The sequence below is a fragment of the Perca flavescens genome, chromosome 2 (assembly GCF_004354835.1).
Source record: "Perca flavescens isolate YP-PL-M2 chromosome 2, PFLA_1.0, whole genome shotgun sequence".
Lineage (NCBI taxonomy): Eukaryota > Metazoa > Chordata > Actinopteri > Perciformes > Percidae > Perca > Perca flavescens.
This window is the reverse complement of record NC_041332.1, coordinates 30,479,533-30,507,381: the sequence shown is the minus strand read 5'-3', so window position 1 is coordinate 30,507,381 and position 27,849 is coordinate 30,479,533. Positions and strand designations below refer to the sequence as shown.

At 41.4% G+C, this 27,849-nt stretch overlaps 2 protein-coding genes across 14 annotated transcripts; one reads left to right on the top strand and one right to left on the bottom strand.

Annotated features, from left to right (window-relative positions):
• Nucleotides 1-403: 403 nt before the first annotated feature.
• Nucleotides 404-25,381, bottom strand: pcm1 (pericentriolar material 1). 10 transcript variants are annotated; one of them, XM_028605412.1, is made up of 40 exons: nucleotides 24,570-25,380; nucleotides 22,874-23,012; nucleotides 21,811-22,059; nucleotides 19,998-20,324; nucleotides 19,175-19,345; nucleotides 18,426-18,545; nucleotides 17,935-18,121; nucleotides 17,530-17,639; nucleotides 16,907-17,183; nucleotides 16,664-16,814; nucleotides 16,094-16,321; nucleotides 15,031-15,197; nucleotides 14,318-14,547; nucleotides 12,682-12,836; nucleotides 12,432-12,561; nucleotides 11,751-11,921; nucleotides 11,442-11,623; nucleotides 10,561-10,764; nucleotides 10,158-10,443; nucleotides 9,786-9,931; nucleotides 9,473-9,690; nucleotides 8,722-8,902; nucleotides 8,318-8,628; nucleotides 8,045-8,206; nucleotides 7,742-7,798; nucleotides 7,378-7,550; nucleotides 6,288-6,419; nucleotides 5,453-5,582; nucleotides 4,822-4,989; nucleotides 4,584-4,681; nucleotides 4,216-4,350; nucleotides 3,919-4,122; nucleotides 3,741-3,800; nucleotides 3,502-3,652; nucleotides 2,925-3,073; nucleotides 2,755-2,818; nucleotides 2,399-2,607; nucleotides 1,576-1,668; nucleotides 1,315-1,438; nucleotides 404-1,130 (listed from the first exon to the last, which is right to left on the bottom strand). In XM_028605412.1, exons 2-40 carry the CDS (start codon nucleotides 22,967-22,969, stop codon nucleotides 1,105-1,107), a joined length of 6,432 nt encoding a protein of 2,143 aa, XP_028461213.1. In that variant the 5' UTR covers nucleotides 22,970-23,012; nucleotides 24,570-25,380; the 3' UTR covers nucleotides 404-1,104. The 10 variants fall into 10 exon arrangements, with proteins under 10 accessions (XP_028461213.1, XP_028461178.1, XP_028461222.1 ...); XM_028605377.1 differs by having other exon boundaries at nucleotides 22,874-22,988; XM_028605421.1 differs by having other exon boundaries at nucleotides 11,442-11,620; nucleotides 22,874-22,988; nucleotides 24,570-25,379.
• sart1 (spliceosome associated factor 1, recruiter of U4/U6.U5 tri-snRNP) lies at nucleotides 24,602-27,585 on the top strand. 4 transcript variants are annotated; one of them, XM_028605494.1, is made up of 2 exons: nucleotides 24,602-24,828; nucleotides 25,002-27,585. In XM_028605494.1, exon 2 carries the CDS (start codon nucleotides 25,008-25,010, stop codon nucleotides 27,336-27,338), a length of 2,331 nt encoding a protein of 776 aa, XP_028461295.1. In that variant the 5' UTR covers nucleotides 24,602-24,828; nucleotides 25,002-25,007; the 3' UTR covers nucleotides 27,339-27,585. The 4 variants fall into 4 exon arrangements, with proteins under 4 accessions (XP_028461295.1, XP_028461289.1, XP_028461272.1 ...); XM_028605488.1 differs by having other exon boundaries at nucleotides 24,603-24,799; XM_028605471.1 differs by having other exon boundaries at nucleotides 24,603-24,799; nucleotides 24,978-27,585.
• The last annotated feature ends 264 nt before the right edge of the window (nucleotides 27,586-27,849 follow it).

Below are 27,849 nucleotides of genomic sequence, written 5' to 3'. Positions count from 1 at the left end.
ATGTCATAAAGTCATAGTATAGTATGTCAAAAGATGTAATAAAAAGTAATGTGTCAAAAAAAGTCATAGTATAGTATGTCAAAAAAATCATAGTAGCATATGTTATGATTTTCCTAAATAACAATGCATAGAATAATACAAAAGCAATCCCTCAATCATCACTTATGAGTGTGTGTGTGTGTGTGTGTGTGAGAGAGAGTGAGTGTGAGAGTGTGTGTGTGGTTGTGTGTGAGAGTGAGTGAGTGAGTGAGTGTGTATCTGTAGAGACCCTGCCCACTGCATACATTTACTGTAGATTTTTATATTTTATGATGTCTGAAAAGAATAACACTACAGTGTCAGCACGGCCACAAGGTTAACTACATGAAAACACTGATGTACAAAACACTGAACACACACACAATTTTTGAAAGTTCCAGCATTTTATTATTGAAATCTTATTACTGTAGTCAACATTTTAATTACATGAAAATCAATAATGGAGACTTACCATTAACAGAACAATATATAAAGATGCATCTGAAGGGATAAAAGTTCAATCTGAGCTTAGAGCTCCGATATAAAAGGAAAAAGTGTTCAAGCTGGAAAAAAAACAATTAGCTGAAGTCAGCCGGGCTACAGCTAAAATTCCATGCTACTATAAGCTCCTTAGAATTAGGAATCAAGTGCAGGAAAGACCAGGTGTGTAACAATAAGGCCAGGCCAAAACAAATAAAACATTTTTTAAAAAACCACAACAATGTTAGACTGATCCCAGAACCAAGGAGACTAAGGCGGATCTGAACAGGAGTTTCAGGACTACAGTATAACGATTCAGACAGAGGCTTAACTGTCAGTAATCAGCAGCATAAAGAAAACCCCTCCCCTCCAGATTACCCATAAATCACATTAAACATTCAGCAATAAAACAAACTAAGTGTTGATTATGTGTAGAGGTTAAGTTGTATCCGTTGTGTGTCAAGAGTCACAGCTAACCTTGTGACCAACATCAGGAGCCTTTGCTCCTTTAAACTAGCAGATAAAGAATCAACAATCATGCATCCAGAGCAGATTGAGGGTGTAAGCATAGTGTTGCTAAAAATCATACACTTTCGGTATAAATCTTTACACGCCCTGGGCACCGACGGGGTCTGAAAAGAAACAACAACAAAAGGAAAACACATTATTTATTCTAAAAAGGGGTTGGACTATTAGTTTATGCACAGGCACAAATAGTGGCCAATTTCTGCATAGATATACACATGGTAACCATAGACTGTGTTTTGGCCTTTGTAGTGGATTTGGCAACTGCACAAACAAAACCGTAACCCATACCTGGTTCCTTCAGTGCCTGTGCGTTTCCCACCAGCCCAGTCAGCGATTCAGTGTTCCCATTGAGGATCTCCACAGACAGGTTGTTGTTCTGCTGCTCCTCCACTATTCTCTTCTGTAGTTCCTCCTAATGTTACAGCACACAGTGGATCATTAGATGAAGATGCTTTCACAGGGGATTTTTTTTACACCTTGCCTTTTTTTTTTTAATTAATACTTAATATAAACATATTACGAGTGTTTGATTTCTTAGCGGTTACACACCTCACACATGACTGCAAGCTGCAACGGTAAGTCATCCACCTTCACAAAGTCTTCCTCATCAGATTTCTGACTGGTGTTACCTGAGCCCATCTCCTGCATCAATGATATTGGTAAAATCAATACACAACAGCAACAATAAAAAGGGCAAAGTATTCAGTGTGTTGCTGGTGAGTAATGGTGCTTTCATTTAGGGCTGGGCGATATGGAGAAAATCAAATATCCCGATTTTGACCAAATACCTCGATATCGATACCGCAACAATATTGTAGTGTTGACTATTGGTGCTTTCACAAAATATTTACACAATGAGATATTTGATAAATAATCACCGGTAATGTGGATGTAATGTCTAAGTGGGTAAAGGCAAATATAACAGTTACAACAGTGTGGTGTGTTCGGAAAATGACATCACTTTACTGTAATGCAGCCTTTAAAACCAGGAAAAGACAACACTTATGCCATATTACGATATCCAAAATCTAAGTCGATATCTAGTTTCATATCACGATATCGATATAATATCGATATATTGCCCAGCCCAGTAACATGCTGTTTTGGTCAAATCTGATAATTGGGGAAATATAAAAAGCATCGGTTACACTTTACTTGAAGGCATCTACATGAGAGTGACATGACACGGTCATGAACGTGTCATAAACATTATAAACAAGTCACAAACGTTTATGACATGACGCTTATGTCATTGGGTTTTTGTCACGACAAGTTAGGGTTATGGTTCATGTGTTCATCACAGTGTCATGTCACTCTTATGTAGATACCTTCAAGTAAAGGGTTACCGAAGCATCTTCAGCCTTGGACTTACGTCGACATTGATCATGACCGGGGAGTCCGTGTCAGGGCTGCTCGTTGGGATCGTCTCCTTGGGGACATCCTGATCACGGGAGACTTCACGACAGCTTTCTTCTGAGGCAGCAGCCGCCCCAACTTGACTCTCCTCCTCAGGTCTCTGGCACTCCGCCATGTCCCGGTCCTCGACTGTGGAATCCACGCTCCCAACTGACTTGTTGATTTCTGCAAAACAAAAGAACATGCGATACAAAAACAATGGCCTAACAGAAAGGGTCTGAAACTACCAAGATCTCGCTCAGACACAAGCCGGCCTGACATGTTGTTGCTTGAAGGGAAAGTTCCACTGAAAATATCAAGAAGGCCTCTCACCATCATCGTTCTCTAGACTCCTCTGTTGAGCTTTAGTCTCCTGGGTTTCGCTGGACGTCGTCCCCTGAACCACGACACAGTTACACATGTTTAGACAGGACCAAGACAAGCGTGTTAAAGTCGTGGTTGTGTGTGAAAACATCTCTCGGTGACCGATGTTCAACACTGACCTCCTGCTCCACCTGTCCATCAGCAGAAGCCTGCAAAGATGTTTGGACATCAACGGGTCCGGCTTCAAACTCCTCCATTTCCTCCTCCTCATTCTCATCCTCTCCACTGCCGTAGTTGGTCAGGGCCTGAGTCTCTGCTTTGGAAAGACCTGAAACAAAGACAGTACATAAGAATAAGAGGCACACGTGTGCTGCATTAATGCATGTGTTAACATAACATTGCATTTAGGCAGAAAAACATTAAATGTATAGGACTTGGTATACATTTAAGGTCACTTTAAGCATGATTGGAATGTTGGCTTATTTCCTGCAAAACTGTTTTACCACACTACTGATATTACATCCTGATGTAACATTATTGGCAACTTGTCATCGACAGTGATGGATTACCGCTAATAACTAAATTCAAAGTCTTGAGTTGATTTTTTTTTTATGGCATTTAGAATTCAAATTAGCCTGGGAGTTTTGGCACAACTAACTGAACAATATGTTATCCTGGCATATAAAAAGGTAAAAAGAGGTGGTTGTTTCTAAACTAAATAATACTAAGGGGACCTTTGGAATATTTTTTACTTACTGATCGACAGGGGGATTCCCTGCCCATCCCCTTCATCCTCATCTTCCTCTTCTACCTCCGAAGCTTCACTGCTCCTGCAGTTCTTTGTCTCCGTCTGCAGGTAAAGGTCCTGGAGGGTAGAATCTTCTTCCTGCTCGGCCTCATCTTGGTCCTGGAAGAACAAGAGAGACATTATTGTAACACTTACTGGGGATCTAAGTGGTAGGAACGATTTCATTATCAGTATCAAAATGACTGACCTTGTCTTCATCTGTGTAGGCTGAAGACTTTGATTTATCACCACCAGCTACTGTATTTTCCTAATTGGAGGAATACATTAAACATAAAGAGTCAAATTTGGTCTCAATCAAACACGTTTCTGTGCTACGGTGTTAATGCCTTAGTCATACATAGTTTTATTATATTACCAACACTAACCTTGAGACCGTGCCTTGCTCTACTGGGATGATCCTCCCTCTTCTTATTTCGGTGTTTGGCTGCCAAGGCGATGCTGCTGCTGTTGTCCAAATCCTGCATGAGCCTAAAGAAGGCGAGTTCATTGAAGAGGATCTCCGAGATCTCCACCAGAAGGTCCTCCCCACAGTCCTTCAGAGTACGGCCCACAAATTTGCTAAGAGAGTCCTGGAGCAAGAGGAGAGAGTGAAAAATGTCAGAAAGGCTGTTCTTCATTCCATCTGCTGCACATGAAGAACCTGGTATTGTCACTGGTCATACCTGCAGTATGCCTCCCAGCTGCCTGTGGAAAAAGCGGACAAACTCCTTGCTTTCATCATTCTGTTGGGTGAGAGTCAGGACCATGCGCCGCACAGATGTCAACAGCTGGAGGGAGCACACCTCATCCATGTTCTCCTAATAAAAGAAAATACAATACAATGATTTAACCCTTCAATAACTATTTATATTTATGGTGGTGCAACCAGAACTGATGCCATTCAATTTGAGCTTTAAAACCTTTCAGCTATTAATTACTTAAAAGGAACTTTTTTTTAAAGTAATAGTTCAGTTCAAGTATAGGAAATTATTTTTATTTTTTTTTTCAATTCCAGTACACAATCTGTAGCCCCCTGTGTTGGTTATCCTACCTTAAGGAAAGGAATGACTTCGGTCATGATGGCTTTGATCTGACGATCCAACTGCTGGGTGTCAATCTGAGGGCAGCGCATGTCACCGGCTGCACCTCCTGCTCACAGACACACACACACAAATCATTGTCATTCAAAAGAAATTCTGCAAAATTAAACAGCAGAAAGAAAGGCTATGGCTGTGCTGCTACAGGTCTTTGCACGTGGTGTACTCAGGCAGGCTTATATGATTGGATACCTTCCAGTGGGTCAGCAGAGTTAGAAGAAGGATGTACAGCAATTGAGACTTCAGAGCCACCTGCACCTGCAGAGCTGGCGTTGCAGGGGTTAAACTCAGCTTTAAGCTTCATGCGCTCATACTCCCTAATCCTGGCCAGAGCTTTGTCTAAATGAATCACCGTGTTGCCTATCAGAGCAGCAAAGAAAGGAGAGCGGAAGAGAGACAGAAAAGGAATACAAACAGTTCAAAATTAACGAAGCAAGAGAGAGAAGACTAATGGCTATCAATGCGTAACCAGATTACACTACAGAATCAAAAAAAGTATGCCAGCTCCTAATCACGGTCACTCCTAATCAATGTCACTGAAGTTCCCAAAGTCATTTTTTTCAACTGCTAAACAGTCTCCTTCTGAAAGGTTCTATTCTTTAGTTTGGCCTTGTAGTGTTGATCCTGAGGTGTGAACTGGTTGGTTTACCAAGACAAGCCCTGCTGGAAAATGTGGGAAGGGGTACCTAAATTTGATTTAGTCAAAGGCAATAAGCAAAGCAGTTCAGCTTGAACACCAGAATGTGAAAAAAAGGTTTCAGATAGGTATACAGTTTTACAAGCTTCAGCCCCAAATAGTTTTTACACGCATGAGGGACTATACCCAGGTCATCGTTAGCAAATGGTTCCAGGTTGGAGGAGGTTGACATGGTGCTGTCGTTGTCCACAGATTCTGCATCATCCCTCTTCTTTATTTTGTCCTGTGGGACCCTCAAGTTTTTCTCCACCATCTCCTGAAAAAAAGTGAAGATTCTGTTACTAGGCACCCACAGTATAATATCTGACATTTTCTTTACCAAGAAAGGTTTTACCCCCAACTGTTTAGATTAAAGAAGAATGAATGATTCATCACAGATCTACTTTTAAAACTTTTTTAAAGACAAATTTCTACCATATACTATAAACAGCAATGGTGGCTTCTCTTGCCATTCTCCTAACATGACAAATTTGACATTTCATCCATCATTCTTCAACAAAGGCATTATTTAGACATAAAAAAAGGCCTGGAACACAATTAGTAAAACTCTGGGGACCCAGAACAAAGAAAACGTCTGATCTGGCAAAATAGATGTGGAGAGATGAGGGTCATCTTTTTACAGACAGGTTTCTGAAGTCTTGCTGTCAATTTAAATTCAAAGACAATGAAGATGGTGGGAGGGCAAATTAAAATCACAGACTAAAGAGAGACACGGAGGGATGAAAAGAGACAAGGCAGGGAAGGATAAAAGGAGACAAGGATGAGAGAGATTAAATATGTATTGAAAAGAGGAGGAAGCAAGTAAAAGTAAGAGGAAGGAGGACTATAAGGATTGAGTGAAATACTTCAGGACTGGTACAGGCCTCAATATGGAGTGAAACACAAAATAAGAGAAAAGAGAACAGACAAGATTAGAAACGTGTGAGAATGCCACACTGGGAAGCAATAATGTATCTCTTACTGCATCACTGGTTGCCAGACTCTCACTGGGTGTGAGCTCAGACTGAGAGCCTGCAGCCCACGTCACAGGGCCAAGAGGGAGCAACTGGTCCTCAGCTGCACTCTTCTCTGACAGGTGCCTGGTCACTATATCCTGGCAGAAACAAAGCGAGAGAGGATTGTTTTCAGGTCAAATTCTCAAGGGGTCTTATATCTAAGGCCAGGCTCAGATTATAGGAGTTTTAAAAGGCTGACCGATTTGAAAATGTGACTAAATTACACAAACAAAGACACATTTTAGATTACCTGACTCTCTCAAATTCAAATGAGCTTAACATGCTTGAAATGTTAATGCTAAACCAGCCTTAACCCTACAGCCTCATGACTGAAATGTCAAAAGTCCCCCTTTTCTTCCTCCTAATTGTCTCTAATTGTCTCATGCAGGTCTGGTCTGCCCAGAAAGCAGAGGCTTTTGGTCCAACCTTTCTCAAACATGAACTCTGAAATGGTTTAAAATGAACGAGACAGCCCTAATTATGTCTGGAAATAGTTAAAGAGATCAAAATCTTATCTGTGTGAATGTGTTAATGAATTAATTTATTCATCACAGACAAATTGACTGATGAATTAGGTGTTCAATTACTTTATTTTATATGTATGTATGTATGTATGTATGTATGTATGTATGTATGTATGTATGTATGTATGTATGTATCTCTCTCTCTACTTTCACTTCATGCTTCACTTCATCAGGGTACATATGTAGGTATGTGTGTGCAGACGTGGCCATGTATTTATGTGTGTATACATTTTTTTTTTCCATTATTTTTATTATGATTGTTATTATTGTTATCACTGGGTGGATTGCATATATAGATCAAAAAATTGCAATGATATGAGAATGTACTGTGAACTAAGTGAATGAGTTGAAATAAAAGTATAAAAAAAAATGTTATCTGTAACCAGTCAAATGCCCAGATATTCTGCCCTTCTAACCTAGAACCCACATTCCATTTAGGGGTCAATCAGCCTGAATACCTTGTACTCTGAGGCCAGCATAGAGGATATATCCATACATACTACATACAGCAGATACATGTGTCTATACGTACCTGTAGGGAATACAGCGCCCTCTGCCGTAAGTAGTCTGTGTTGAGCAGCTGAAGCTCATGGAAGAGCTCGATAAGAAAGTGGGGACGGGACTCATTTTGGGATATCAAAGTAGCGACCTCAGAGTAGATGGTCTCCCTCAGAGCCTCGAACAGTGAGAAGTCGCTGCTTGCATCTACAGGTTCAAGATTTGACAGAATGAGATTTGGGTGGATACTTGCATAACCTCATCCATGAGCAGAAACAAAACTGTCTGCCCTCAAACATAGAGGCTTTTGGTTTAAGGTAAGCCAAAAATAGAACATGCATGGGATGTTTAGGTGACATAATAACCACATGATGCTTGGGTTTGCATTGAGAGTTTACCTGGTGCTTCTGTGCATGCAATTCTATTAGAGAGGAAGGGTGTTCTCCAAGCATAGGCTGTGAGTAAGATAAATTAAACAAAGTAAATTAACCCAAAATTAAAATGAAAACACACAGTCATGACAAATGTGCAACAAAAAAAATGTAAAGGACAAGAGGTTATAATTACAGGGGGGAAACAAACGCTAATGTAAAATAAGCCTAAGGAAGATACTAAATGTATACAAAGAAGAAAAACAAAAAACAGACACAACAGGGGTGAAGTGGGTGTATAACTTTCACTATAAGTAGCTTGACCCGCACCAGAGGAGAGGTCGTTTCGTTTGTTCCCAAGCTTGGTTTTGCTGTCAAGTTTCTCTTGAGTCAGCTTGTCCAACAGACTCTTATTCTGATCCCTCTGACGAGACAGGGCTGCCCTCTCCTGGACAAAGTCTTCAGTGCTGCTAACACTGTCACTCTCATGGCCTGAGGACAATACAAAAAAGAAATTTAGAAAAACCCTAAATTAGATTTTTCTCAGCAAGTCCTAATTTGGTTACAGCAAATAATACAGGAGATCCAACTCCATATTGATACCTTCACTGTTCTTGTTGTGCCCTTTGCTCCTCCTGCGACGACTTTTGGAATTGGGCGTCTTGCTTCGGGAGGCCAGGTTGGCTTGTGCAGAGGCCTTGCGCCCAGCCTTAAAAGTCTTTGTGATGGTGGTGGGATCAACAGGATCAGGCATGCTGCTGAAGCTTTCCTGTGATGCCCTGTCAAATTCTTGAGGCCGGGGGTGGCGGCTGGCAAAAGTGGGGGAGGAGGTGGGCGACTCTTGGGGCTCCGTTTTAGATTGCTGATGCTGGAAAGAGTTGTTTGCGTAGGAGGTTTTAAGCCAGCCAGCCGGTCTAAAGGGGTCACATGGAAAAATAAACATATGAACAATAATGCTTACACAAATAAAAAATAAATGTCTTTGTAGGCAAAAATGATGGACTTACCCTCTCTCTGTAGAGGTGTTAAGAGGAGAGCGCTGCAGCGGAGGAGGGAAACTCATGTACTCGGTTCTGATTGAGGTGTTGGGGTCTAATTGCTGCTTCCGTTGGTCAGCGGTTGCCTGACTTGCAGCACCCTGAGGGAACTCCCCCATGGGAGCAGGGAAGAGTGGATATAAGTTAAAGCCTGCAAAGTCAAAGAAAGAAAAAATACTTAATTTAAAAAAATAAAAAAAACATTTAAGTGCAAATGGTCAAAAGAATCAAAATCATCACAGTAGGACTTTTGGCCTTTTATTTCTGTATGACTGAGGCTCTTTAAAATATATCACTTACTTCAAATTCAAATGCACCAATGAAAAAGATTACTCATACTAGTAACAACAACAGCATTAACATTGTTTAGTCATTGTACAACAACTACATGAAGAAAAAAAAAAAACACAACCTTTCTTGAACATTCTACATTTTCTGTTATTGCAAAGAAGCATTTGTCAAGATTCTCACAATAAATGCAATCACCTATTGAATGTCATACTTTTATTGATTTTAGAATAGCTTAGAGGGTTTTTGGCATTCTATATCACATCATACCCAGAAAACCATCCATAGCTGTCTTTAAAAGGAGTCACTGCAAACCCTGTCTTCTGAGCTTTATTTAGACATTTTAGCTTTCTGTTACTTCTAATGCATATCATTCTAGACATGTTTTGTGTGAGAATTAATTTCAAGAGCTAATAAAATATGGTTGTCATACCAGGAGGGAATGGGGATAAGGCAGCAGTTGACATGTTGTTGATTGAAGGATGCAGGGTAGTGGAGAAGGGGAGGAAGACACCAGGGGAGGCTGAGGGAGCGGAGCTGGATTCCTGGGACGAGCCACGCTTCTGTGTCTGCCAACCTGCTGTTGAAGAGGAAGCCTGCTGATGCTGTTGCTGCTGCTGGCGAAGGAGGTCATTAAGGACCTGCTTTAGTCTGCAGGACAAGTATGACAGAATATAGAAAATTTAAAAAGATGAACTACTTAATAGAAATACAGAGGTGCACTATAATGTACCATTATTTCTCACCTTTGTATGTTGTTTTGCTGCCAAGCCAGCTGGGTGTAACACTGGTTGAGCTGGTGCATGACCAGGTGGACCTGTGGTGATGACAGGTTGTTGGGTAACACACTGTACTGACCCGTCAGCAGGGTTTGCAACATGTAAGAGAGTGTCTGTAGAAGAAGGTGAAAGAACGTTTTAGTTTGAAACAACGGTTTTTGTTATGTATAAAAAGACAAAGTAAAAAAGGCACCTAAACAAACAGAATAGAAAGCTATGAGTGAAGAACAGTGACTGCATTGACAACTCCACTATAACTTCAAATTAAGTCAACAAATGTGGTGCAAGCTCGTGTCAACCATCCATCTCAGTGTCCGTGCATGTGTTCTGTGCACCAACCTGCTGGTCCTGCAGGAGTGAATGGCACATGCTCGTGCTGAAGTCCAGCTGTCTCTGCAGCTGGCTGACCTGTTCCTGCCACTGACATGAGCCCTCGGTGAAAGACAGCTCAGAGGCCCAGCGCAGGTTCTCTTGTCGTCGTGTACCACCATGCTCGCTCGTCGCAGACTGGTTCAAACTTCTGGACTGCTGCTGTTGTTGCTGCTGCTGCTTGGCCTTAGTCTTGTTAGGAAGAGATGGATTCACACTACCTTCACCTGAGAAGGCTGGTGGAGGCTTTAGGTTGCTAAATAAATAAATAAATAAATAAAACACACAGACAAAAGAGTGAGCACATAATTTTTAAAAGACAGCTTATAGATATTAGTGCAATGGAATTTGTTCTGCCTCCACTTTGTCTGACCTTTCTTGATTCTTCCTGTTGCTGTAGGAGCACTGGTTCCTACTGGATGAGTAGATGTGGAGGTCGGCATCAGAGCTGCTCTCTGAACATTCTTCTTGCTCCTCTTCCTCCTCGGCACCCATCTCTGAGTGATACTCATCCTCGTCTTCATCATCGTCATCCTCTTCAAGGTGGCAGGGAGTGGAACCCCAGGTAGCCATCGTCCTGATGACACATCAACAAATGGTACAAATATGTTGTCTATGGAATAACCATCAGTTTTATTCGTACTCCAGCTAAAAACTAGAATTACCGCCTTGAGGTTGTATGCCTCAGGCAAGTTGCAGTTCAAATCCATGTCTATACACAGAAGATGTCTGTATAGGTATTGTATAGTGTAAGTGTATTTTTTGCTGAAACGTCGATGCTTCACACACATCTTCAACCCGGCAGCACAGAAGTTATATATACAGAATCACCAGTTTCAAGATTAGTGTCATTCCCTCAAAGCATTCCTGAGATATAGCATTCAAAAGAATAGGAGGTCAAAGTGAGCTTTGATTTCTAAAATCTAAATCAGTTCATCCTTCCTCCAGGGGTTCCTGAGATATCAGGGACAGGCGGACCGAAAACATAATGCCTCTGGCCACAGCTGTCGTCGCCACAGAGGCATAAAAAGTAAATAACACCAAGTAGGAGGTGCTCTGCCATCCAATCGCAACAGCTCTGACAAATGTTTAAGCCAAGCATAAGAGCTACAATGTGGCTCCTGTGTGGGTTCGGCAGTTAACCTGCAAAAATCTCCTATTTTTCTTAAAATAAAATATGAAAAATAACCAAAGAGCTAGCCGAATTAATCTTAAACTTGGTGTGACAGGCCTCTAGAACAGTAGGTCTCCTACCTTTCATCCCTACTAACAGGCTGTGAGGGTGTAGCAGGGCCTTCTGAGTCATCAATCCGCCTTGAAGAGTCACTGAGACCATTACGTCTCTGGTGTTCAGCCATCAAGGACTCCAGGTGCTTTCTGCGCTGTCGCAGTTCTTCTCGCAAGATCTGGTGGCGACGCATCTCAGACCATAGCTGCTGACAATGCAAGAACAGAGGGCAACAGTTAACTATTATCTGTACTGTTCTGAAAGCACAGATCTCATTGGAACATTTGGCTAGTGGTAGCCAGGGGTCTTATTGTGTGCAAGGTGGAGTCTGTTACCTCATTGTCAGTGACTGAAGAAGTAGCCGCTTCAGGAGCAGTGGGTTTGAGCGCAGCAGAGTTGGTTTTGGGTCCAGAGGAGGAGGAAGCCAGGACAGTGGCTGGAGTGGAAACTGCAACTGGAACCTTCCTCAGCAAGCCCTGCTGACTCACTGTGCTGGACACAGATGACTGGAACAAAACAACAAAAAGTAAAAATGTTAGTTTTGAAAATCTGAAAATCTGTTGTTTTTTTTTTAACTCCCCGGTGCCAGTTTATTAGGTACACCTCACTAAAACTAATGCAGTCTCATACAACAGCCATGTAATAAATCTTGCCTTCAGGAAGGTTCTAGTTTTTGTTGAAACTGTTTTATAGAAGTGTTTATTTAATCAAGTCCAACATTGAGGCCTCCAAAATTGGAGGCTGTAGTTTATGGTGTTCTTTACTGAGAGGTGTTCCTATTTTTTAGTCCACCCCTAATATAATCTGAATAGGTTGGACATATTATTAAAAAAAAAATTTTTAAACATGTTTTTCAAATCATACTTTAGATTCTTGGCATATTATTTGAGTAAGACAGGAAACATGTGTGTGTGTGTGTGTGTGTGTGTGTGTGTGTGTGTGTGTGTGTGTGTGTGTGTGTTTTTCAATGTAACCCTCATTTAACCAGGAAGTCTGTGTGTATGTGTGTAAAATACCTGGAGGTCAGGGCAAGCCCACTGCAGGTCCTGGATCTTGCCTTGGATTTCAATAAGCCTCTGGCGCTCTTCATGGAGCTGCTTTAGCTCCTGCTTTTGTTGACGCAGCTTCTCCTCATACAGCTTCTCCCTGTGTCCATAATAGTTTTGATGCATTGCAAATGAATCAAAGCCAAAAACACACCGACATGAAATAAAATATATAAAAAAAAATATTATGGAAACACTGTAGAAACAAGTCTTTTCCGACCTTGTACTGTACCTGGCCTTGCTGGAGAGAGCGAGTTCTCTGGGATTCTGTTTAGACCCGGCTGCCAGCGACCCAGTCATAGTAGCTCTGGTATTATTTGGCTGTTGGTGTAAAGCTTCGTCCTCATTAGCGGTTGCGCCATCAGTGTCGTCACTCTGGAGACAGACAGAAACACAGACCTTACACAGCGTTCAGCCTACCATAACAGGTGAGACCACATATTTTCTAGTACAGAAACAATGAGATAGACACCACTTAAGCTGTTAAAGAAAATTTAACCTAAAACACTTTACTTCAAGTTTAATGAAAAACATTTAACCCAGCATCTGTTTTAATACTACTAACAGGAGTTGACAAAGTCAGACATTTTCAAATCCTACATCTTTAATAGGGGTGCACAATTCAGAAAATGTCACGATTCAATATCGATTTTTTGGCTCAAGATTTGATTCAAAAACGATTCTCGATTAAAAAAATACCATTCACAGTATGTAAATGTAGTTACTTTTCCCATGTGATTGCAGTAGACATACAATTTTAAAGAAAAGAAACACAACAAATTAAATGCAATTTGATATAACTTTATATGTCTTCATACAAAAATAAAAACTTTTGCAACTAAAAACTGCAAAGTGCCAAGCTTTGGCCAGCTTTCAAATATATTTAACTCAAGTATAAAATAAAACTGTTAAAGGAACACGCCGACTTATTGGGAATTTAGCTTATTCACCGTAACCCCCAGAGTTAGACAAGTCGATACATATCCTTCTCATCACCGTGCGTGCTGTAACGCTGCCTGACGGTTCCAGCGGCATCAGGCCAGCACAGAACATGCAGGTGAATGGTTCCAGCAATCCTACTGCTCCGAATAAGTGACAAAATAACGCCAACATGTTCCTATTTACATGTTGTGATTTGTAGAGTCACAGCGTGTACAAAAAACAACGTAACATGAGACACAGCCGTCTTCTATCCTTAAACAAACCAGGAACTATATTCTTAGGCAGAAGAATATAGTACTTTGGCGGAGTGATATGCTCGCAGCAAGCCTGTCTGAGAATATAGTTCTGGTTTGTTTACTGTAGCGTTACAGCACGCACGGAGATGAGAAGGGTATGTATGGTCTAACTCTGGGGGTTACGGGGAATAAGCTAAAGTCCCAATAAGTCAGCGTGTTCCTTTAAATAAAAAGTTCAGTTTTGTTCAGAGTTCGGTGGGAGTTTAGACCATTGAAAGAGTTGGTTGACTGACATGTTACTTTAGGTTGTTGTTCGTCCACATCTTTGATGTTAATCTCTGGGTGATGCGTACCATGTGAATTCTCAAGTTTGTGGTGTTTCTAAAATACTATATTATATAGATATTCTTTCTTTGAGGTTTGCCATTGTTTGCACCGACTAAACTACTTCTGCTGCACTCGATCTTCTTTTGATTATAACAAGTGCCCAGGTGTCAGTGTGAATTCAATACAGCACCATCTATCTATCGGAATTGTATTTTGAATCGGTAGAGTTTGAATCGATTTCGTTTGCACACCCCTAATATTTAACATCTTTTCCTTTCATTTTCCCAATAAAGAAGTAACACCTACATCCCCACTACGGAATCTTTAATATTCTTCTGTCATCTGCCTCACCTGAACCATGGCCACCAGCTCCTGAAGCTGCCGGAGTTTCTGCTTCGCTGTGTGCCGATGAACCTTCTGGGCAAAACCGCCATTGTTCCCCAGACTGCTTCTTCGACTGGACCCTGAGGCCTCACTGTCTGGAGCCACAGCCTGTGCCCCTTCATCATTATCAAGACCGTCTTCATCGTCATTGTCATCCTTCACCTGATTATAGGGGGTGTCCCTATTGTACTGGCACTCTAAATGAGAGCAAAGATTCAATTAAACAGTTAGTTTGTAAAATTATGTCTTTTAAAAATGGGTCTCTTTCCATCTTTAAACTTTGCATTAATAAAGACCTTCAATAACAAGCTCCTGAAACCACAGCACTCCTTTATATAAAAGTCACATTACCAAACTAATGTATGGGAATTTGTTGTTTGTTAATTCTGATTTAAGTTTTCAAACTATTGAGATTTAATTTTGCCAAGTTCGAAAAGCATTTTTATAATGGTGATAATACAATTTACCATTCTATAGTATGATACAGCATATCTCTGCACCATTGTGCCTCGGTCAACACAAGCGTGAATGAAATGGAAGGATAACTAGCTGCAAGCAAATCAAAAGAAGTTATATTCAGTTATGTTTATACTTTCAAATGTTTATGCCACTCATTTGCTTTTCAGGAAGATTACCATCAGCTGTAACATGGATCTGTGTATGCTTGTGCGTGAGTGTACCTATGGCTGAGGGGATGTTGAGGCTGCGCAGGTTGGCTGCTGACCGGTTGTTGATCTCACACTCAGTGTTGAGTCTGCCATCTCGGTTGTTAGTGCGACTGCTCCTGACACTGCGCCTGTTGGTCAGGCTGTTCAAGTCTGTCCAGTTCCCACTGCGCTGTGGGTTTCTAGAGACATCAAGTGCAGTTATCGTTATGGATACATTACAATGCCAGTAGTAGAATTACACAAACTGTGACCTAATGCTGAACGCGATTATACTGTAACATGAGCACAATTACAACAAATCTTCTCTTCCCATTTGCAGTGTTTAAGTAAAATGTATACATTTTAACACACGTTGAATCTGTAAATAATGTAGGGCTGCAACTAAGAATTATTTTCCTTATCAATAAATCTGACTTTTATCGTCTTGATTTATGAATTAAACATTTGGTCTATAAAAACAGCAGACAAATGCCAAACAATAACTCCTAGGGCCCAGGGTTATATCAAATGTCTTGTTTTGTAAAAACCCAAATTAATGCCTCTGGCCACAACGGTCATCGGCACGGAGGCATAAAAAGTAAATAACACCAAGTAGGAGGTGCTCTGCCATCCAATCACAACAGCTCTGACAATTGTTTAAGCCAAGCATAAGAACTACTGTGCGGGTTCAGCAGTTCACCTGCAAAAATCTCCTATTTTTCTTAAAATAAAATACGTAAAATAACTAAAGAGCTAGCCAAATTCTATCTTGTTTTGTCTAACTGAAGGTCTAAAACCCCAAATTACTCAATTTATTATAATGTAAGACAAGGAAAATTAGCTAATTCTAATATTTGAGAAGCTAAAAACATCAAATGTTTGGCATATTTTTCTTGAAAACACGTTTTCAAAAATTTAAATAGTTGGCGATTAATTCTCTCTTGATCGACTAATTGATAAATGGACTAATTGTTGGCGCTCTAGTATACGTTTAATCTTTCAATAAAAGTCCAATCAGTCATTTACTTATTCAGAAAAATTAAATGATAATACATTTTGAAAATAAATTTCATTTATATAACTAAACAAAACACACCTGATGTTAGTTACAGGCTGGCGGGTCTCCTGCTCAGAGTCAAACATGGCCTCAAACATAGAACCGTCCTCTGTCTCATCTTCTTCATCCTCCTCCTCATCATCATCATCATCCTCCTCCTCTTTCACATTTTCATTGACAGCATCCACCATCATATCAGAGGTCTGTTCGTAGTACTGAACCAATTCCCGCAGCTCGTTTAAACGCTTGTGAACCTCCTTTAGCTTCCTGTAGGAAGTAGAAAAGAAAACAAATGTGCGGATGAAATGCAAACGTATACTAGGCTAAATAATTAAAAGGTTATGTGATGCCAAGACAATTACTTCACAATTCCCCTCTCTGCTAAATTTTACAGAGTCCCTTACAGAAAAGCACCCCTAAAAATTGTGGGCGTCTTGTTCAAGAACACTTTTGCAAATGCTGAAACTTGTTGCACAAGGACATGTAGTAGGTTTTGTGGCTGCAAGGTTTCACTACACTACCATATGTTACACCAACCCCCTGCTATACAACACCCTGGTGCTGATATCTGACCTGCCTATTCAGCGGCTTGTGATTGCGTGTGTGTACCTGAGCTTGTCTGTGGAATTGGAGCTGTCCTGGCGCTGCGAGAGTGAAGGATGAAAGGGAGTAGAAGCTGAGGCCCCATTAGAGCAGAGTGCAGATGGAGAATCTGAAGATCCTCCCATACTCAGACTGCACTGTGTTGACAAGCCACGACCTGAAGGGAACCACATACAGTTCATCAACACTTTATAGTGGAAAAAAGACAAAAAAAAAAAAAAAAAAAAAAGGCTTCTGAAATACTCTTACACGAGTTGTTGTTGTTCAGAGTCTGGTCTCTGAGTGAATGCAGCTCTTGCAGGATCTTGTCCATGGTTTGCTTTTTGTCTTGGAGTTCTTGGAGCTTAGTGAGTTTGGCACTGGCAGCGGTTGCCCCTGTGTCTAGGCCAGTGTGGGGACCAGAGGCAGAGTGGAGGAGAGGCCTGTGCTGAGGTGGACCAACAGCCTGGGGAGCCCTAGACCAGCACACCTCTCTAGAGAGGGAAAGGCTCTCTGCCTGGCGACGGTTGTCTGGAACTGCTTTAGTCTGAAAGGCATAAATAATGGGAAATTTCAACTATACATTTGTTATTAAAGAGTTTAGACACATTGCTTGTTGATGTTTTTTTTTTTAAGTTGACATGGCTTGTTATGTGGCAAGTGAGAGATAGACTAGAGGTGGACATTCCAACATCACAGATTATGGATTTTCATAAAGAATTTTACAAAAGAAATATCTTGACATTGACATTATGCTGTAATAATTATTATTTGTACTGAAAAATCTTCAGTGCATGAGTCAGAAGACAGTTCAAGGTTCGGAATTATTTCTAGATGACATAATGATATTATTCAAGGAGGCTATGGCAGCCCAAATGCATGGTCTACTGTACCTGAGAATCGTGTAGCTGGTTGTGGAACCTCTGGATCAAATCGTTCAACTCATCGTTCAGTTCAGACGTGATACTCAGGCCTGAAACACTGCCTGTGGTTTCCGTGACAACTAATGACAACAACAAATGTCAAATGAATTAAATATATGAAATTATATTCATGTAAATCAACAAATATGACTTCCAGTGGTAGAAACTGTTAACATATTTACCAGAAAATATTGATGCACAAATATGCTTTCCATAACAAAAATCTGTTTTTAAAATTAGAATTTTATAAAAAACAAAAAAGATTCCAACGGAGTTCTCATTGATGGAAGAAAAGTAATGTGTAATACTTTTTCTCCTGGTCTGGACTTACAGTAAATGTGAACGGGCCTGTGAAAATGTAGGTGTGTATCTCACCAGTGTCTTCAATCACAGCAAGTGCCTGCTCTGCACTGTTCTGCATGGCCATTAGTGCTTCCTGTCTGCCCTGCAGGGCCCTGAGCTGCTCCTGCTGCTCCAGCATCTTCTTCAGCAGCTCGTGCTGCTTACGCAGATTCTCCAACTCTTCCTTTTGGTCAGCTCGCACTGTTTCTGGCCTACCGCCCTACAAAATTCACATCCACATTGTATTACAAACACTGACTCTACCAAAACACAGTGCTGCGGTGCTACTCAGCAGAAAAGGTAAAAGAGACTTGTCAGGTACTGACACAGCAAATAAAACTAACCTACAGTGTTGGAAACGCAAAGGATCCAATTTGCAAGGTTTACATTTTTTAATGTTTCCTTAATTTAAAAAGGACAAAATACAATTACCTTATACTAATTATAATGGCTTTGTGTAATGCAACAGAGACCACCAGGGTAGAAGGCAGCAGATTTTTGGTAACATCCACAAATGTACACACCGTTGCATTTGAGGCATCTGAAGAACGGACCTCAATGTTTAGAGAAGTGCTCTCTGCCAGTGAACCTGAGCCCACTGCAGAGTCCAGGGTCCCCACATCGTCCTCATCATTCTCCCGTGTCTAGAGATGGTGGAAAGAACAGCATGAGACTCCTATATAATTGAAAAGGAAATTATGCAGTACATAGACTTCGTCCAGCAATTGTTTGGCATTGTTAAAGTAAGCGAAAATTATTCAAAACGCAATATGCTCCCCCCAAAAGCTCCATATATAAGAATGCCAGCATGTCCACGTTGTTGAAATTTGTGGGAATATGGAGAGCAAAGAACATGCAGTGAATTGAACTATCTGCATAATAGAAACATTTTCTGGTCAATACTACTATATATTTCACAGAAATGCTCCAGTCAAGGCAGTGTGATACCAAATACAAAACACAGCCCTCCTGCAGCAATGGAAGATAGCATGCTACTGAATGTCCTAATTTTATCATCACATGAAACATGAGTTGACTGTTGGAAGTGCGTCAGGCCACATAGAAAGACTGTAATTAAAAATATATGTGCGGCAAGCTGCCTAGATAACAGCACCAACAGGTTCCATTTTATCCGGGAATTAACTAAGAACCAAGTTTTACACATGAAAGACCACATTTTACTGAAATTGTATACCTTTGTCTGACAGCATGAGAAAAGCAAAGAACTAGATTAATTCTTGAAAAGATAAAGAAGGACAAATGACAGACTAACCAGCATTTTCTGCAGGAACCGTAAATAGGACTTTTCCTGCTCCTTGAGGTGGTCGATGAGATGGGAGAGACGCTCCACGTTGGCCGGCACATCATTCTTCTCCACCAGGTCATCCCGCATGGAGCTGGCCTTACTGATGTACTCGCGGATCTGTACCAGTTTGCTCACCACCTGAGACCGTGCAGAGAGGAGGGTGGTGTATGGGTGTGGGTTTCAGATGAGTAAATGAAAAGAAGACAGAGAAAGACATAAAGTAAGGTGAGCAAGCATCTGAAGCGATGGCTCAGACTAGGCTAAATAAGGGCAGAAAAGGGTTGGGCACAAACTCACTAGGCACCAGGGGTGGCATATTTATAAATTGCCCTAAATACAGCCTAGTTTCAGCTGCACTAGCTCTCCCTCACTTTCATCCTAGTTCTGGTTTTACAGAGTAGCTGGAGTGCAGTGAAACAAAAACATTTGAAAGGGAAATCATTGTAATTAAATGTGAAATTAATGTCTTTCTAAGCAGGATTAGTACACTTAAACCTGCAATACCATATTTTTCTGGCCACCTGGAGGCAGTGGGCAAGTTTATCAAATCGATATGACATATCTTTCAGTGTCTACCATCTCTGTAATTTAGGGGTGTTACACTGGAGAACTATCTGTTTTATATCAAAACATGTTCCGGTTTTCTGCGTTTATTCATAGACCAAATTTCTTAAAAGACTTTTCTATAGCACCACCAGCAAGGCTACAAGACCACAAGGCATCAAGTGGCAGTTAAAAAAAAAAAAAAAGAGCTGACTAAAACCTTGGCAACAACAAAACAAAAGGTTACCTGGCTGCTGTCTATTCTCAGCTCTTCTCTCCCATATTCTCTGTGCGCTAAGGGCCCTCTCTCAGTGCCACCACGGCTGAGCCTTGGAGTTTCCTTGGTAGGAACCAAAGGGGTTAACGTATCCCTGAGTCCTGGACTCTGCTTCTTAGTTTCCTTGGTAATCGCTGGTGTGGCTGGGGCAGAGGAGGAGGGATGGAGCTGTTCCTTGCTTTTGTTAGTGTTTACATGCAGAGGTAGGAAGTTGTAGGCCTTCTTGTTCTCTCCAGCGAACTGCCGCTGGTTGTTGGCAGCTGTGGCACGTCCTTGGCAGTCACTGCCAATGCTCCTCTGAGTAAGAAAAGATGATATACGTCAGACAAATCACCACTTAAACATCTGTCCATTTTCTTTTAAAATCTCAGAAACTGTAAGTGTTTAGGTTGTTTCATTGTGAATGAACACTTTTTACATAATTGTTTTCAGTCAAAAAGTAGAAACATTGCCCCTGCTGCAATAATACAAAATCCTCTTTGACTTCAACTTTTTCTGCCATAGAAGAGCCTTAGGAATATTTACATGTTTTCATGCACTGCTCTGCAATTCTGCCACACTCAACTACACAGCAGAACAAGGTCAGCCAAACAACCCTATACCAAACTATGAAAAATATTCTGCTATCACTTCCTTTGCTGCCTGCCAACACATCACGCCAACGCATTGGCATTTCATCACTGAACAAGAACTGCAACTTTTTGTTTGACGTTGTGATAATCGTTTAGATTTCTATTATATATATATATATATATGATTTGATTTATATATATATAAATTCACAAAAGGCACTAGTGAGATCTCCTAAATGCCAGTTAGAAACACTAAAACTATCACATCTTGAAACATTGAGTTTTTCCAGACTACACCATGCACCATGCTCCCCGTGTCTGCGTGGGTTTTCTCCGGGTTCTCCGGTTTCCCCCACCACTAAAAATATGTTCCCCTCCCCCTCCCTAACTAGCTGATGTGTGGTGAGCGTTCTGGCGTCATAAGGCGTTGTATGGCTGCCGTGCATCACCCAGGTGGGTGCTACACATTAGTGGTGTTAGAGAGCAGTCCCCACCCCCCCCCCCAAATGCGCTTTGAGTGTCTATGATAAAGCGATATATAAATGTAATTAAATAATAGTGAGACTTGACACAAAGCTATCAGCTACAGTATCTACAATCAGCAGAAATGAGCATTTAGGCACTTGTGTGCTTGTGCCATACATGTGCGTCCTCATGCTCATGCTGGTCGAGGACATAGAATCAGTACAGTGACCTGTTCATAAAGATTTTGCTCTACAACACAGGTTTTAGTCAAAAAATGTGCATGCTACCTTTGCATGCTACCTACCTAAAGTCAAATATTCCCATATATATCATACTTTCAGTACTACAGGTTACCACACATGTTAATGCAAGATTTTTTAATTGTGTTACTCCCTGTTTTACAAACAGATATATAAACTGCAGCACATGGGGCCAGTTATCAAAAACGTTTAAACCACAACATATGCAACTTGACAGGTACAGCCAGCTGCAGTCCATTATTTACAATGCTGGCTTCCATTTTAAACGATTGTTGTTATTATTAGTTTGACAAACCATTGGCTAATTGTAATATCTCTGTTCACAGACTGAGCTACTAACCTTACATTCATATATCTACCAGTATGTCACTCATGCCACCTTATGTCAAAAAAATCTATCCTTGTATTTCTGTGATGTGAATTAACAACAACATATTGACCACACTGAACAGAAACAATTTCTGATGGAGTAAAGCAGCTTTTCACCTCATCCAAGTCTGTGAAATTGATTCTCTGACGCAGCTTGTCCAGCTCAGCCTGGTCTGGGACAGACATCTGGGTGGTGTATTTGATGTGGGGAAAGGAATGAGGAGTGCGCGCTCTCCTGCGACTGGCCCCAGGGGTGGACTCCGGCGAAATATCATTAGTCAGACGGCTCTCCACCACAACAGCTGGCAGCTTCTTCTTGTTCTTCTCTGAAGATCGGTTGGCTTTCTTCTGCTGAACACCCCAGTCCTGATCACCAGCAAAAACATTTGCATTAATTATAGTATACGTTTACTTTAATTAGGGTCTGATGCATGTCACGTATAACATTCATATCAGACATATCACGGCACTATGACGACCCCAGCCTCCCTGCCACTAGGTGTCCCTGTGCCTGTTTGCTGGGGTATTTGGTCTGCTGTGTTGCAGGTGCCGATTGCTTTAACGAGCTGCACCTGGGTCTGGGTGCCGCTACTTCTGGCTGCTGCCTTCAGGGGTTCGCTATCTCTCTCTCGGGGAGGCATGGTGTGACGGCGACTACATTTCCTTGCTATATTCTTTATATTATTATATATATATATTATATATATTATATCTATATTCTTTACTTAGTTATATTGGTTAATTTGTGTTATGTTAGTTTGAATAATTGTTTGGTTGTTTAAAATAAAAATGACTTTCTTGGGCAGCCTAATCTCGTGGTCTCCCTTTTTTGTCACAGTCTAAGAACCGGGCTGTGACAGCATCAATAAGCCATTATAGTAACTAACTAACTAACTAACTAACTAACTAACTAACTAACGATCTAGATAGATAGATAGATAGATAGATATAACACAGAGCACTGTGTAGTTAGCTATTTAACAGTTTTTTTGGGCACGCGGCATCAGGTGAGCTATCCAGGCGCCTGTTATTTAACAGGTTAAGTTATTTAAGATCGAATTAAAAAATCATGGTTAGAAATTGGCTGGATAATAAAAGCAGAAAGTCTTAAGGAGCCACGACGATGTAACATGAAACAACCAGTCAATTGCCTTCTATAAAAGGTTCTGACAGCCCTTACCAGGTTGTTGAGTCTATCTTCCAGACTGCCATTGGTTACAGTCCAATTGTGCAGCTCTTCTGCACTGTCATCTAAAGGAGTGCCTCCAGTTGCCATGTCACCCACTTACAGCTTGCTGGAATTCACAACAAAATGCATACTGGTCACCACACAGAACAAAAAGCAAAAGGTATACAAGTCTACATTAAAAACATTATAGGAAAAGGACATTTCACAGTCAAAGAAACAGAATTTACAACAAGAGATACTGATCACCACACAGAACAAGCACCTGATATTACAAGCTTAACCTAACGTTACAAGAACAAAAAAATAAATCAAAGTAAGGTTAATGCTATGTTATTTAACAGTTAGCTAGCTAAGGTTCATAACGTTAAGGCTACCGGTCATGGTAAGTTGACATAACGTTAGTGCCTAAAAACGTTAGTAAACTGACATTTAACCGTAAGTTAATTAATCTTATAGATTCCTTAGCCAGCAGTAACGTTAGATAGCTAACGACGCATTAACGTTACTCACCATACGTTACAACTTGATTTGACCGACTTTATGAATTATAGATAACAGTTGTACCGCTAAGCATCAAATGCGTCACGTCTTACCAACAGCAGCCGTTAACTTTAGCAAACGGTAACTCTCCAATCACGACCAGCTTGAAAACATCAGCCGGTTGACTGATACTAACTGACTGATGCTGATAGCTAGTTAACGTCACTGGCTATTTTTGTGATCTGTCCGTTGACGTTAGCTGCAGTCGGTGTGTTTTGTGTGTGGCCCGCTCGGATTCTTCCCGGGGGAAAACAACACGTTCCCTCCACCGTGCAGCGCGCGTGCTTTCTGTCACTGCTCCCCGCAGGGACACCAGCTAATGTTAGCTTAACGGGCAAAAAGTACAGCGGTAATCAGCCTGGAACTTGTAGTTAGCTTAAACAAATCTAAAACATGTAAGTGTACGTAGCTTTTTTCTTGAATAAACTTTACTAGTTTAACATCTGTGACCCAGCGCTAGTTATGTCCCACAATCGCCATGGCAACACGCAAACCTCGTTCTGCACCAGCCAACCCGCTGGTTAACGTATACATACGTTCTATGGTGGACGTTGACGTTTGATCACACAACACTTATCTAGCGTAATTTGTGTCGATCGAACAAGATCATCTCATGCTAACCAAGGAGCGAAAGTGACCAAGCTTGCTGAGGTAGCTCGCTAGTGCTACCTAGCTTGTTCGCAAGCTAGTCTGCTCTGCTCACCACGGAGCTAACTTTAAATGTCTCGATAAAAGTTGAAGCAAACAAGCATCTTTGCTCGCGTTAACGTTAGCAGAGCGAAACTCGATAGTGACGGTAGTTGTCGCACTAAGCTAGGGTTTGCAAACTGTCGCGACTAACCAATATTAACATTAGCTAACAACAAAAGCAGCAGCAGGTTAAAATACTGTTTTTTAGTTATGTTAAGTTATCTTAGCTACAATTTGAGATAGGGAACATAGCTAACGTTAGATATTAGCTATGCTACCATTCAGAGTGAAGGTGAAGGAAATGTCGTTGCCAAACAGCACTTTATATAGCTAACCGCTAGCTAGCTAATGCAGTAAAGGTTTTACAAATTCTCTTTGATTATGGTAAAAGCCATTTGATAAATAATATGGTCCCAAAACGCAGCAGCAGCTTATGATGTGCTGGATGTGCTCCTACCTGATATAACACTCCCATACAGCAGGTGGCAGTATGCGTAACATTAATGTCTTCGACCACAGGAAGTGTATTTACCGGAAACAGTAGCTAGCTAAGTTTGGTGTTTGACGACGACGTAACGTTGTGTCCCTGAGCGTGAAGCTAGGTGGTTAAACTGCCGTGAAAGAAACATATAGCTAAGTATTTTTTCCACATCCTCACGTTTCGTCGATCAATACTGGATTTTGAATGTAAGGTTTCATTTTTGCCTACGCACTAAGTGAGTTGTGTCGTTGGTTAGCCACTTAGCATTCAAAGCTAATATGAGCTAACGCTAGTTAGCGAAGGAACATCTTTCCTTCCGTTATCCATCAAAACGGGTTGGCTGTAAACGGATATACTAACAACAGTATCGTTTTTTTTTTTTAGTTACAACTGTTGTACTCTGCAAAGGAAATAATGGGATCTTCCAAGAAACGTAAGGAAAAAAGCCGCGACAAAGACGCAGAAGAGCGGAAGGACCGACATAAGAAACATCGCCACAAGGACCGAGAAAGAGATGCTTCAGACCGGGATGGGACTCGGGATAAAGAGAAACGTAAACGCTCCAGGTCTCGGGAGAGAAGCGGACGAGAGAGCCGCAGCAAAGGTGAAAGGAGCACCGGGGAGCCACGAGTGAAGAAGGAGAAAGTTGATCTTGGATATGAAGAAAGCAATACAGAGTTGCAGCCTCAGTCTGCAAGTGGAGACGCATCTCTCAGCATTGAGGAGACAAACAAGCTCAGAGCCAAGCTGGGTCTGAAGCCTCTGGAATTAAATGAGAACAAGAAGGAGCTCGGCACTAAAGAAGAACCCATGGTGGCTGAGACCATTAACCCTGTTCTCATCAAGAAGCAGAAAGATATGAGAGAAAAGCTTGCAGCCATGAAAGAAAAGCGCATCCAGAACAAGAAACTGGGAAAAGTCAAGACCCTAGCAGAGGAGGACTGGCTGGATGATGCAGCTGCTTGGGTTGAGAAAAGCCGACTGATGGCAAAAGAAAAAGAAATGGCAGAGAAAAGAGCCAAACTTCTGGAAGAGATGGATGAGGAGTTTGGTGTGAGCAGTCTGATAGAGGAGGAGTTTGCACAAAGCAAGAAGGATGCCTACACATCTCAAGATCTAAAAGGACTCAAAGTGCAGCACAAGGTGGATTCCTTCAATGAGGGCCAGACTGTCATCCTGACCCTACAAGACAAAGGTGTGCTTGAAGAGGAGGAAGATGTGCTTGTAAACGTGGGACTGGTGGACAAGGAAAAAGCAGAAAAGAATGTGGAGTTAAAAAAGAAAAAGCCAGATTACAAGCCCTATGAAGAAGAGGAGAGTGTGGATGACATGGTGACGTTTAAAACCCACTCTGTACTGTCAAAGTATGATGAGGAAATCGAGGGTGAAAAGAAAAAGAGTTTCCGTTTGAAGACAGGAGGCTTTGCTGATGGGGAGAGAGAGCGGGAGGTTCAGGCCATGAGAGAGGCTCTACGAAAACAGGCCCAGTCGTTGGACATGCCTGCTCTCACCATAGCCTCTGAGTATTACACACTCAAGGAAATGGTGGGCTTTAAAAAGACAAAACGGCGTGTGAGGAAGATCCGGAAGAAGGAGAAGCAGCCAGCTGTAGATGAGCTGCTCGTTGATGACACTCGCAGCACTGATTTTGGCTCCAGAACACGCGGTCGAGGCCGCAAACAGGTTGAGGAAGAGGGTGAGGAAGCAAAGGAGGAGGAGCAGCAGGAGAGCAAACTGCCAGACGCTATCCCCCAAATGTCCGATGACGTTAGGATGGCAGAAATGGACATAAGTGACGACGAAGACTTTACACCTCCTGAGCCAGCTGCAATTGAGGAGGATGAGGCAGAGCAGGAGCTACAGAAACAACTGGAGAAGCAGAGGAAGCTGAAGCAAAAGCAGCTCCTCAAAGACTCTGGCGAGAAGGTGGCCGAGCAGATTAAAGAGCTTATCGAAGGCAACAATGACAATGATCCTGAAAGGAAGAACAACATTGTTTTCAACGCCACCTCAGAGTTTTGCAGAACTCTGGGTGATATTCCAACGTATGGGCTGTCAGGCAACAGAGAGGACCAAGAAGACATTATGGACTTTGAAGAGGAAGAAGAGAAAGATGATGCTGGAGGTTCAGACTCAGAAATGGATGAGAATGTTGGATGGAGCACAGTCAACTTGGATGAAGAGCAGAAACAGCCAGATTTCTCCACAGCCTCTGCCACCATTTTGGACGAGGAGCCCATTGTGAAATCCGGTCTTGCCGCTGCCTTGCTGTTGTGCAAAAACAAAGGTCTACTGGACACTGAAATGCAGAAGGTAGCCCGTGTCAGGGCAACAAAAGGTGCCTTGCCCAATGACAACTACTGCATCGAGGACAAGATGGGCTTTGATGACAAGTACAGTCGCAGAGAAGAATACAGAGGCTTCACTCAAGATTTCAAGGATAAGGATGGCTATAAGCCTGACGTCAAGATCGAGTATGTGGATGAATCTGGGCGGAGACTCACTCCAAAAGAGGCTTTCAGGCAGCTTTCACATCGATTCCATGGTAAAGGGTCTGGAAAGATGAAGACAGAGAGGAGGATGAAAAAGCTGGAGGAAGAGGCACTGCTGAAGAAGATGAGCAGCAGTGATACTCCTCTAGGGACGGTGGCTTTGCTTCAAGAGAAGCAGAAATCTCAGAAAACACCATATATTGTGCTTAGTGGTAGTGGCAAAAGTATGAATGCAAACAACATCACTAAATAAGTCGGGAGGGGAAGAGTTAATTATCTTGAACACATACACTGACACATGCATAGACATACACATACACATAGGATGTTTTTAAGTAAAGTGCTCCAATTTCATGCCTACTTCATAGAAGCTTTGTTGTAGTAAATAATTGTCCAATAAAGTTAATACAAATGACAAATGTTTTCTGTATTGCTAATTTACAAGGTGAAGAGTAACTCAAGGTAACTCGTCACAATAAAAAATATTGTTCAAATGAGAACCTATATTTGTTCTTGTAAAAATTTTGAATGCCTTTGTTTTGTTCCATGACAGCTATTGCACTTTTTTTTGTGCACACATTAGGTTAGGAACAGGTCCAGTAATAATGAACATTGGGAAGAAGTATTTGTCAAAAAAGTTTATAATGTATTGGGTTCTGGATGCAATTTTTAATTTAGCTTTTTTAAGTTAAATGTGGTTTACAACAGAATTAAAATGAGTAAATAAAATAATGCAATAATAACACATTGAAAAGGTTTGTGGA